The sequence below is a fragment of the Scophthalmus maximus genome, chromosome 22 (genome assembly GCF_022379125.1).
Source record: "Scophthalmus maximus strain ysfricsl-2021 chromosome 22, ASM2237912v1, whole genome shotgun sequence".
NCBI classification, from domain to species: domain Eukaryota; kingdom Metazoa; phylum Chordata; class Actinopteri; order Pleuronectiformes; family Scophthalmidae; genus Scophthalmus; species Scophthalmus maximus.
The window spans coordinates 3,428,902-3,441,725 of NC_061536.1; the positions used below are offsets into that span (position 1 = coordinate 3,428,902).

Genomic DNA, 12,824 nt, shown 5'->3' on the forward strand with positions numbered 1-12,824 from the left:
TTCCGTCCCTAATTACGGGACATCCTCCCCGTTGCCGCAGCAACGCGGCCATAAAAGCTGTCTGAGAGTCTGGAGCATTTGTACAATTGGAGTGCAGTGCAATAAACCGTCTGAGACCCAAGGTTATTAACTGTGTTACCAAGGAGGCGAGAGCAGCGACGGGGAGAGGACGGATGGCAAAAGCCTCGTGCTTGTTGGCCGCATCGACTCCATTCGAGAGGCTTTTCCCCCTCGTGCAGTTTATCCACATCGAATCAGTGTAGTGGCGACGGCTGCGCTATTAAGGATTGGACTAATCGACCACCGGGCGGCGCTATTGGGACCAATGTCACGGCCGTGGATCTTTTTTGTCGTCTCCACTCTCATCTCGAATGCACGCAGGTAAATGCTTGTAGTCAACACAGCCCCGAGATTCGGTATAGTTCGCCCCGCTGCGACAACCGAGGCTTTCATTGTGCGCCGCTCCTCTAACACGCGAGGCCTGTTGGTGTGAGATAGGAGCCGTTTTGTGGCCGGTTTCCACACTTCTCTCTCTCTTTCTCTCTCGCTCTCTCTTGCTCGCCGGGCAGTGTGCTGGAGAAAGTCTTCCTGGGGGCCCTAATAAGGCAACACATCTGTGCCAAGCCTTCATGCTGCATGTGCTATTCATTTTGCTGAGCTTGGGATTTTTAATGGGTGAAGTATAGCATGGCCGGGGTTGTACCTGCAGAGATCCGCAGCCCCGTCCAGTCCAACCACAAGTGTTTTGGATTTGGGGGTAAGCCTGCCCTAATGATTAAAAAAAAGAAGAAAAAAAAAGGTTTTGCAGTTAGCATCTTAACGACACAACAGTAAGCAGTGGGCGCTGGATACAAAACAAAATTATTATTATATTCATTTTTCAAAGCTGGCTCTCCTGCTAATGCGGGCTCATCTTAAATCACAGCAGCTGGCTTGTATGCCCTCCCCCCCAACCCGCCCCCTACCCCTTCTTCAAAGAAACCCACTAACAACATTTGACGTCCTTCCAAAACGCATTATTCTCCGTACGTGCCAAGTGTATAAAGTCAGTTATTAGGAAAAGGCGATTTGATTGTGATAGGGCAGCGATCGCTTCTCCCTTTTCCTTCCTGTCGTGGCTGCGCGCTGCGAGGCTATTCGGTGTCAGTCCAAGTGGCGAGTGCCTGTCCTGGACTTATAGATGCGTGTGTGCACCGAGTCTCGTTCTCCTTTGTCTCTCGTGAAAAATAAATACTTCCGCTGGATGTAATAAAACGCCGCATTATTGTTCATAACTGCACTCGGGACGAACATGATACGACTCAAACGGCCTCTCCGGCCATGGTTATATGGGCCTGATCAAAGCCAGTGGTCAGAGTAAACTGTTTTGAGGATACTATAGCCGGGCAGCTGTGAAAATGAAGATTTAATAGCTACAATTAATAACTGTAACGCAAAGATATCGATACCCCCCCACGCCAGTGCAGCACCACGAAGTGTGCAGGGCCAAAAACGATTTAATACTCGGCGCGCATAATTAATCGATGTATTTGGTTTCCTCCCTGGCTCATGTGTCGCACCAGGAACAGGCCACTGTGGGGAAGAGTACACGGACTTTGGACCCGTTGCTGTTAGTTTGTCTGTCTTTTAGTGGCCTAACACTGTTGTGAATTATTTTATGGTTTTGGGGGAATTTGATAACGGGCGCAAACGCTCGGCGCACGGAATTCGTCTTTAAAACTGCCGCACTGCAGAACGTGCTCTTTGCTGTGCACATTTCCATAATATATCATTTTGCTTTTTTTAAACGGGTCATTGTACTATAGTCGTATAAATAACCTACAAGCAGGCAGTCATTTAAGCCATTTGAAATATGTGCGTTTTTGAGCGGCAGCGATTGACAAACGTCCACCGGCGACGCGCCGGGGCCTAAGCCATTGTACATAAATGAGCTGTCAATGGCGTAGCGTTTTAAAAACCTAAATGGGTTCAATTTATGAATTTCTCCCAAATTTGCTCATTTCAGTACAACCGGCTGCAAATACACCCGGGGGGCTCGCGGCCACCTGGGCCTGGTAATGGCAAAGCTGGCCGAGATTAACTTTCAACCTGAAGAGAGAGGGAGAGCAATAGAGTGCACATGTCCAAGGACACTGCGAGATGGAGGGAGAGTTTTATTGTGGCCCTTATTGGCCCAAATTGGACCGACAGGGTGACTTGTATGTGCAAGCTTTATGTCTGCTTAGCGCCTGGCCCGCGGTGACCGCTCCCAACCAACGCCGTGATCAATATTTCAGCAGTTTCACGAATGTAAATTTGTATTCTGAGCATAGTTTTTTCCCCCCATTATCTGATGTTTTATATGGAGTGCAAATTGATGTTGCTGCAAAACGAAATTACAGATTTGTCCAGATGTGATTTGAAGCAAAGTTTCAGATTTAACATTATTTCTGTGTGTGTGTGTTGTGCGCGATGACTTCGGGTGGAGATGAACTCGCATCCACATACTGAACTAGTGAAAATGTACATACACACACTACTCATACAAAAGCAGTTGAATAAAAAAAAAAAAAATGTTTAATATGTTAAATGTAAAATATAAATCATATGAGTGGCATTATTTAATGAATCAAGGAGAGAAACCCAGTGCGTCATTTAGACTCTTAAGTATGAATTTTCTCTCGGGATGTAACCATTCCTATTATATTAGGTATTTCGGGAACGCCATAATCAGTCAAATATTAAATTAATTATTTTCTGTAGCCTTTAAATTGTTTTTTTTCTCCCGTCAAAGTAAATTCAATTGCTTTTACATGTGACAAGGAAATGCTCTGTCTTTGTTTACGCACGCGGGCATGGCTTTGCTGGTTTAGATCTTTAAATATGACTGCATATTAGTCCAAATTATTAGGTTAATATGGATTATGTTTGACGTAGTACAGTATTTTAATTGTTGAAAAATAACCATGAGTAAACGTCTCGATTTATAACTATGGGTGGCGGTACCTGTGGGAAATGGATTAAGGAAAATCTGGAAGCGAAAAGACCATAAGAAAACAGTTGGATATTAGCTACTTACTAGCTACTAACTATCTTCGGGCAAGATTAGTCTTAACATATTTGCGTTTTAGTGCGGAAGCAGTCGGACTGTTTTGGGGGCTAAAGGATGCGCCGCTTTTTTTTGCCAAGTGAAATTGCCAAAGGCGAATTTTCCCTGCAGTTCAAAACACTTTATTGCCGCCAGGTCCTGTGGCTTTGTTACTTTATGTCTTTGTTGGTGGCTTTCAGCAGCCCTAAACTTTTAAACTTGATTTGCCTCCCTGAGGTCACATCGTCTTCATGTAAAGTAGTGTTTTTAATTCATTTATTGTAACGAGGGGGAGTTGTATTGTTTATCTTTTTATTTGAACCATGTGACAGTCTCTTGCTCATTAGTACACAGTACTAAGTTTTTTTTGTAAATATGTGATGCTTCTAACTGTCACATCCACTGGTGTAGCCCAATGGATGTGACTCGCACCTATAGGGGCCATCAGTGCATCCAGACATCATTCGACAGGTATTTTTTTAAAGCTTGTTTGAAGAATACTTCCATTGAATTTCATAGTTTACATATATATGTTATAATCAAACTCAAACGTGTTTAGATCTCGCCCTGTGCGCCGTGGTAATGGTGGTGCATTAACGCAAGGTGAGGGAACACACTGATTGCTGCGCTGTCTCCTTTCTCTGCCTCAGCTCCATGACGGATATCGCTCCGGCTGCTACGTAGCCGCGGAGTGGGAGGGGACTGCCCGTCTTCCAGCGTTTCCATTGGTTTTACAGTCCGCACGGCGGCGAAGGGGGGGTGCCGCTAATCATAACCAACATGTTTTGTACAAGAAATGTCAGCCAGAAAGGGCTATCTTCTCCCTTCGCCAAAATACACCACAATAATGTCATGTTCGGACAGCCCGTCAGGAAACGCGTTCCTAGTGGATTCTCTGATCAGTGGCCGCTCGGAGAATGGCGGAGGTCACTACACGGGGAGCGCAGTGTGCGTGCCTCATAGTGCCGCTGCAGAAGTGCCTTACGGACTACACAACTATGGATACTTCCCAGGTATGGGTAAGCGGGGCGAGGTGGGCGCACAGAACATGGTTGCAGCCTCGGGGGCGTACATGTCCAGCATGGAGATGTGGATGGACGCGCAGAGGTCATGTCGAATGGATCAAGAGCACCCGGTAGGTCCCCAGGTCGCGCCCTGCTCGTTCCCGCAGAACATTAAGGAAGAAAGCACCTACTGCCTGTATGAGCAGCCGAAGTGCCCTAAAGCCTCCACCGCCGAAGATCTCACATATTCGAGGTTAACACCCGCCGGCCTCGGGTCGAGCTCTTGCACAGTAACCGATGGCGGCGGCGGCAGGGGCTCAGTGCCTGTGCCGGGCTACTTCCGCTTGTCTCAGACGCACGCACATTCTCATAAACTTTACAACACCAACGGCCCCCAACCGAACCCTTCCCATTCTCATTTTGGCCTACACCCCACTGCTCCGGCTCGTTTCCACACGCCACCAACCTCGACTGCTGCTCCGGCCGCGGCGCAGGAGGAGCGGACCACCGAGGAGCCCATATCCTCGGCGAAAGCTGCCGTGCAGCCTCGCGCTCCGCCGGGGGCCGAGGAGACGAGGGAGTCCTCGGATGCAGAAGCGTCCTCAGCCGACGACGCAGAGGAGAATGACAATCGGAGACCGGCGAAGACCACTAAAGGTAAACACAGTCCACCATAGGTGCGGTCCTGCACCGTGGTTTTGTTTGTTTGCATGCAGCTTGTCAGGCGCTTTTTAAATTGCACCTGTCAAGTATTATATTTACTTGTTAGGCTGCAGGGAACAAGTCAAGGCAGGTCTGGAGAATGTGCATTTACTGTAAACGCTTTTCACTTTATTAATACGAGTTTTCATGCTAATAAAGCATTAAAAATGTTTATTTTTGCATGGATATACGTTCGGACATATGATGCGTACAAATTGAAATGTGTTAGCTAGAAAGCTAGGAATGGTTTGGTTAACCAGCCCTATCCAGTGTGATATGATACAAAGGAATTATTTCTAAAATATTTAAAATTATATCATATATATATATATATAAAACATGTTAAACACATATAACAGTAGCCTTAGCCATTGTTTCTTTTGACCGCTGCGTGAAATATACTAGCACATAGGCTTACATATATTCGTGTAGGCCTATGGTTTTTATTCTGTACCATAATGTTTCTATAATCTTACTTTTTTATTTAAACGATACGTTAGTGTCATATTTAGGTTGACAACTGATGTAAAATGTTATATGCAGTGTTATGTAATATTTGGAAATGGTTATTGGCCCGTTTTAATTACAAGTCTGTTGGGTCCAACAAAGACGGCACACTTTACGCATAAGACACGCACACAAACGCACACAAACACACACACACACACACACACACACACACAGACACACACACACACACACAGACACACACACACACACACACACACACACAACCTCAGGGACTCCAGAATTACAGCTATAGCTTCATAATACAAAGATAGACACACTCCCAGATGTTCAGATACTCTGTATCACACACACACACACACACACACACACATGCACACACATGCACACACGCCGCAGTGCCTCGTGTTGCAGTGTGTAAAAAACTATCCTTTTGTCATTTCCTTTAGGAGACGCAAAAAGTGAAAACATGGCCAACTGGCTGACGGCAAAGAGCGGCCGGAAGAAACGCTGCCCATACACCAAGCACCAGACACTGGAGCTGGAGAAGGAGTTCCTCTTCAACATGTACCTGACCCGAGAGCGCCGCCTAGAGATCAGTAAAAGCGTCCACTTGACGGACAGACAGGTCAAAATCTGGTTCCAGAACCGCAGGATGAAACTGAAGAAAATGACGCGGGAAAACCGGATCCGGGAGCTCACCTCCAACTACGGATTTTCATGATGAACCAAGAACGTGACATCACACTTGAAACAAGAAGAGAATTGGTGAAATCTAATACACCCACCCTCTCCACTCTTCCTCCATCACCCCCAATCCCCCACCCCCTTACCACTTCGTCCACATGACTCATTTTGACTTTGGGGTACAACTTTTTTAATTTTATTTCCAGACACGCTTAATGTCATTACATCGTCCCCTGTGAGCTACTGAGAAAAGAAAAAGGATTAAAAAAGAAAGAAAGATATTATCTGATTGTTTTCTGATGTCGTGTTTTTGTATTGTCAACACGTCTCTGTCACTTATGTCGTATGTTTGGATTGTGTCGTCAGTGGAGTTGAATCAATTACAGTTAAAAAAAAAGACACACGAACACACACACACACACACACACACACACACACACACACACACACTCTGCCCTGAAAGGTGGTTTAATTTCCCCCCACATATTCCCACCACCGATAAACGATAATCTTTCCTCCCCCATTAGTCAAACAAATATGAATTTGTTTTTATAATTGGAATTGCATGATATACAGTTTTTTCTACCTTCTATTTTTTTTCCCTTTGTAAAGCGATTTTTAAACCACTCTGGAATATAACACCCAATGTATCACCATGGGGAAGAGTGAATCCATCTATGGCCATTAGATGTAATCCACCATGGTATAGATCTAATCTATGTACGAGCTTAATGTATAAACCGAATCTTTAATCATGTCGAGGACGTTTACACACGAAAAAGAAAAACGGCGCGCGAAGTGAAGGAGGACTGTTTTTATTGTATATTTCTGTGTACATATGACATTGTGTTTTTTTGTGTAATGCTTAATAAATTATCAGCTCGCATTTAAGGAGTAGCTGTTTGTATTTTTGTACCGAGGCTTTATATATTTTCTAGTTGGTCTATTACATGGAAGTAAAAAAGAAAATAAAAAAGCCATTGTTTTGAGATTCAAAGTCCAAAATAATACGTGCTCCTCCGCAGGAGAGCGACTTTGTTCTGTGGACCGGCTCGGGAATGTTCTCAGGGGCTAATGTAATGGCCATCGGAAATAATTAAGATATTAGGCTATAAGCCGTCTAGCTGCATGCCCAGCCGGCTATTGTAGAGTTTTATGACTGGCTGGTATATGAGGTTTCTCCCTCTCCTCTACGAGCAGCTTCAGTCGTGGGAGAGCCTCTCAGACGGAGAGGAGGCCCGGCTCTCAGCTATGCATATCTTTAACCGTGCACATGTATTGTGGATACAACGTTTACCTGCTACTTTTACTTTGGAATACTAAGGATTAACGTGTCGGGGGGTTTCGGGTAAGTCCATTCATCATTGTAGAAAAAAAAGAAAAGAAAAAAAGAAGTAAATCGTGCGCCTTGTTGCTGCGGCTTCACTCCAGTGTTTGTGCCATACACTTGTACTTTCTCAGTACAGGCAAAATATGTGGACACTTGCTGACGGAACCGACGACCACGGTGCATTGTGAAATTGGGCTGATTGGGTGTCACTCGAGGCCCCGGATCGACTGTCGAGTGGTTTAGGTAGTTTCATGTTGTTGGGGTCCATTTCTAACTCTGCAACATGACACTGTCTTAATTGCCCCCAGTTACATGCATCGGGACCACGCAGGAAGCGAACCGGGGACACGCACATGCTTTTGGGTTTGTTGGACATTGTGCAGAAGTGACTTTCGGGGGAAGCATGTGTTGCAGACCTGCTCGGGTTATAAATCGGGGAGGGGTGGCTGTGCTGTTGTGCATATTCTTGACCTGTCTCCTGTATTGTTCTCCTCAGCATTCTCCCTTGTTCTGTCGTTTTGAAACCCCAGCCCCGAGCGGCCATGTGTGCTGAATTTAAACGTGATCAAAGCCGAGCTGCGGTATGCGTCGTGGACTTGGAATTAAGGCTAAAGCCGTGAGTGTTTTCCGTGAGTAGTAGTGACGCAGACACGCCAGACAAGGCCTCGGTTACGACCACTGCAGTGGAGGGGAAGGGGAAGGTGAATGGGGCAACAGCGACCTCCGTGGGCAATGAGACCGGATGCTTCCGCTGCGCAATAGTGGCTCAGACAAAAGGAGGGGAAGGGCTTTATGGCGACATTTAGATCCGCCAGACTGGCTGTTATCTGCAGCGGCAAAAGAAGTAAATAGCCCCTGCGGTAAACCGGGTGAAAAAAACACCCTGCTTTAGGTTTATAGCCCAACAGCCATTGGCACAGTGGCGTCTTTTCCTGCTGCAAAAGGTGTTTGACTATTCTAAGTTTTAGTGCACAAATAGGCGCACAGCCGTTCCTTTCCCCCCCGGCTTGTTTGATGTCTGCTGGCCACATAACGTGCAGGTACTACCAGTGAGGCGAGAGTCTGCAAACTGCAGAATGCACATTATGAACACCTTGTGTGTGTGTTTTTGTGTTTTTGTTTTTTTCCTGGGATCCTCTGCTGGGTGCAGCAGTACGAGCAGAGAGAGGATTCCTGCGTGTTGAATTGCCTGTGGCCTTGTGGGGTGTGGGCCAATAAGCTTTCCGTTTATCTACTGGTAATAAATGCAAAACTTCGCAGAGTAACATCTGAGAAGTCAACGGTGCCGCTTCCTGTATCTCCAATGTGGTCTTATAATTAAAACAATAATAATAATAATAATAATATACATTAAAGCGCACAGAGCCTACCCCCCCCCCCCACCCCCCTTTTGGTAAAAGTCACATTGACATAAAGTTATTGTAATATTCAATTTGAATTTAAGTGTGAACATTCTTACTATTCTTTGCTCGACAGAAACTATATTACAATATAATTTCGGCTAAATGCATTTTGTGCAAAATCCTGTTTAAAGGCAACACCATGTGTCCAATTTCACGTAATTTCCTTTTTTAATTTTACACCAGATTAGCGGGCACGGTTTCTTCCTGTGTCTTTACGCATTCATTTTCATTTATATAATACATTTTATAATCTAAAGCGCCACCACACACACAAACACACTGTCCTACATTGTAACTTTGCTGTTGTGTCCTGGTGTTTACCGCTCCTCGCACCATTAAGCTCATTTTAATAGGAGGAAACCACAAACACCACATTACGCTTTAGCTGTGTTTTGGTGTAACGTTACCCCAAAGCGCACCGGCTGCTGGCGGGTGTTACACTCCGTTTGATAATGGCAGCGACGATACCGACAATCTAGGCCAATGCAAGTGATAACGGCGCTGCAAAAATAATCTACAAGCCGGGATCCGCAGTAGAAAACATTTGATATATTTACTAAATATTCGGCGATTGTGCTTCAGTAAAACTTGGAACCACATTTATTCAGTTTTCTTTGCTCTGTATTTGTTATTTTCTATTGTTTCCATTTAATATCACACATATTACTCTATATTTATATATAATATAGTCATAGGCTCTCCAGTAATTTCACTTGTTATATTTTAATCAGTGGTTTTACACCGTAGTTATAACCATGTGTTTATACATGGAGTTAAGTCTGAAACTGCAACGGACAAGAAAAACTGTCAATAAAATAGTATTTTATTTGAGCCCCCATTGTTATTTTGATCTGAAAACCTTTGGGTAGAATATTTAATTATTCTAAGATATTATCTCATGTTCATGGGTTTCTTTTTTCAACTATACTTAATGTTCTGCATTTTTGAGCTAAAGTCTATCTATACATGTGTTGTAATGTGGACATTTAGATCTGAGAAATGAATAGTCCCCATTTTGTAAAATGTGTAATATATTTGTGAAAACCTTAAATAAAAACCAAAAAAAGTATTTAGATATGCTTTATTTTTAATTCCGTTTTGCACGAGCCAATGAACATGATATAAATGTTGAAAAGGAAAATAAATATTTTAGCATGCTATAAAATCTAACCCGTGTTGTTTTTCTTTGTCAAGTAAGTTTGATATTTGAATCGAGAAGAGGGGGGAAATGTACGGACATTGGACGATGTGTGACGCAGCCGAAACGGAGCAAAATAAAATGAAAATTGTGGTTTGCATGGAGCGTGGTTCGACATCCGGACGCTGTTTGAGCTTCATGTTGCAAAGTTGTTGTATTTTTGTTTTGTTTGTTTTTTTTTTAAATGTGGTGGCGTTTAAAATGGGTTTTTGGTGAGCAGCAGTGGTCTGGTGCTTACGTGGCCTATAAAAGTACCTCGTAAAATAAAAGCTCCGAAAAAACGCACTGTATCGGTTTTGGATAACCCAGAGGAGATTTCACCAGAACCGACTGGCTGAGATACTATAATATATATATATATATATATATTTCTTTCAGTCATTCAAAAATGTCTTTCTCACACAAAGCAGATCTCGGTTATATCTTGATATTTCTTATCTTTAAAACTGGAGGTTGTTATGGGAGAGCGGGTGAGTATTTAATGACCAAAGGGATTGATTTATCCTTTATTGTTCAGCCCTTGTGGTCACGTGCGCCTGCTACCCAATGGCGTGGCAGCCTGGGCTCCCCATTACTAGCCCGCTGTAGTTCTCTGTGGGGCCAAGTTGCTACTTGATTTCTCCACATTGTTATTTTGTGAGGCTGGGTTTACTGCGTGTGTATGTATGTGTGCTGTGTGTGTGCGTGCGCGTTTTTACTTTTTGCATGTATCTGCTGAATGACTGCGTACATGTGAGAGTGTAATTCTTTTCTGCCATGTCGACATCCGGAACACTGACTAGTTACTACGTCGATTCCCTCATTCTGCCCGAGAGCGAGGAGGTCTCTGTGCCGAGATACTCCTCCGGTCCCGGGCTCCAGCATGGCAGACAGCCCGCCTCCCTCGGCGACCACGGCGAGCTTGGGACTTGCACTTTCCCGTCCAAGCCTCCGGTATTCGGTCCGTCGTGGAGCCACGTCCCGGCTCAGTTCCCAGGCACCGTCTCCTCTGTTTATCACCACCATTATGGGCATCCACAAGGCCCGGTGGGCGCAGATTCAGACGGCCGTTATCAGTCGTGGCTGCTGGAGCCCATGTCAGGCTCCCTGCCCATGACCGGATTACCGACGACCCACCATTACGGAATCAAACCGGAGGGTCTTGGGACGCGGGCTGACGGCGCGCTGCCGGGCTCCCACACGGCGCTGCTGCTCTCCGATTACGCCAACGGGACGGTGGCGACGACATCGCCGGTGGAAAAGGACGCATTGTCCGGACAGACTGGCGACACGAGCGTGGAGGTTGAAGAAAAACCCGCGCTGGATCCAAGTAAGTCGCTGCAGAATCCTTCATATTTGTACCGCATAGGGCATCCAGGTTTGGTGGGGTGCGTGATGGGGGTGCGCGTCTAAACGTGCCATTTCCTTATGGGGGCTGTTAATGGCCGAGCTCTCCCATTGCTATGTTACACGGGTTAACCTTTTGCAGCTTTTTAAAGTGAACGTGGGCAGAGGGAGAGACGGAGAGGGAGCTTTTATTTGGCTGCTGCGTTTACACGTGCTATTTTCTTGCACAGATTATAGGAGGATAATTATTTCTTTTGGCATGCGCCAAATTCTGAGTGTATCTTTTTTTCCAACATTTGGCCACTCAACAGCGGGCCCTCACACCAATGTCGCCCCCCACTCCCCAACCTCCCCACTCTTTTCAGATAACCCAGTGTCCAACTGGCTCCACGCGAGTGCCACGAGAAAAAAGCGCTGTCCGTACACCAAGCACCAGATCTTGGAGCTGGAGAAAGAGTTCCTCTTTAACACCTACCTGACCAGGGACCGTAGGTACGAGGTGGCGAGGCTGCTAAACCTCACCGAGAGACAGGTTAAGATCTGGTTCCAGAACCGCAGGATGAAGATGAAGAAGTTTAATAAAGACGGCGCACCGAAAGACGAGTGACTGAGCAGTAGATAAGTATTTAGTGCTCGTGGCGAGCTCTGTGTGTGTGTGTGTGTGTGCGTGTGTGTGGTGTGTGTGTGTGTGTGTGTGAGTGTGTGTGTGTGTGTGTGTGTGAGTGTGTGTGCGCGTGTGCGCGTGCGTGCGTGGAAGCTCGTAACTCTGCTGGACCTTGTTTTTAAACTTCACTGTCTTATTGTTCTATATAACAGAAGCTATCAGGCTTAAATGTCTAAAAAAAAAAGCATGTTGGGCTTCGTTTTGCTGCGACTACCTTTATATTGCACAATTTTAACAGTGCCCATAGTTGTTTTTTTATTATTATTATTATTATGTTGATATATTATTTTTTTATTAATACCTCGTTAAAGTGTATTAGTTGGACTGGTCCCCGTGCTTGTTTTGTGTAAGGATGTTTCTAGCTGTGTGTGTTTGTTTTCTGGTTTGTAGCAATAGGCCTATTCGTTGTCTATCTCTGAGTCACAATTGAGCGTCTAGTTTGTAAAATGTGTTAATTTTATTGTTTCTCCCTCACTGCTATAGAACACACGACTGATGACCGTGAATCTAACATTGGAACCGTGTAGGCAAACAGACTCGTAGCGTTGTTGAAGTAGGTAGATATGAGCTCACAGACCTCTTGAAAATGCTCACCGAATTAAAAAGATGACACAGAAGCTAAATTACACGACATTATTTACTACCTATGTCTTTCAACTACCTACAATAATTTAGTTTTTGTCTTCTTCCTCGATGGCGGATTACCGTAGATTTTTGCTTGCATTAGATACTGAACTATGTCTGAATTTCAGGGAGTAATATTTTGAAAGAACATGCTGTTTGTTAGCGAGAGAAAAAATGGAAATAAAAACACTGTAGGCTACTTATTGAATATACCTCACGGTCGTGCCGACCGTCTGACTTTTTGGTTCACAAATGTAATTTGTACTTTATTTATTAAATAAAACAAATTATATCTGCGAATGCGTGCAGCTCACGTCCTTATTTCAATTTTGAGCGCACATCAAAATGAAT

The 12,824-nt window shown here is 44.7% G+C and overlaps 2 protein-coding genes across 3 annotated transcripts; both read left to right on the forward strand.

Annotated features, from left to right (window-relative positions):
• Nucleotides 1-107: 107 nt before the first annotated feature.
• On the forward strand, nt 108-6,819 carry LOC118292518 (homeobox protein Hox-A10). 2 transcript variants are annotated; one of them, XM_035621510.2, is made up of 3 exons: nt 108-381; nt 3,718-4,728; nt 5,691-6,819. In XM_035621510.2, the coding sequence occupies exons 2-3, from the start codon at nt 3,864-3,866 to the stop codon at nt 5,963-5,965; spliced, it is 1,140 nt and encodes a 379-aa protein (XP_035477403.1). In that variant the 5' UTR covers nt 108-381; nt 3,718-3,863; the 3' UTR covers nt 5,966-6,819. The 2 variants fall into 2 exon arrangements, with proteins under 2 accessions (XP_035477403.1, XP_035477404.1); XM_035621511.2 differs by lacking the exon at nt 108-381 and adding an exon at nt 958-3,538.
• Nucleotides 6,820-9,875: 3,056 nt separating this feature from the next.
• hoxa9a (homeobox A9a) lies at nt 9,876-12,773 on the forward strand. The gene is made up of 2 exons (XM_035621520.2): nt 9,876-11,168; nt 11,551-12,773. The coding sequence occupies exons 1-2, from the start codon at nt 10,616-10,618 to the stop codon at nt 11,790-11,792; spliced, it is 795 nt and encodes a 264-aa protein (XP_035477413.1). The 5' UTR covers nt 9,876-10,615; the 3' UTR covers nt 11,793-12,773.
• Nucleotides 12,774-12,824: the final 51 nt, after the last annotated feature.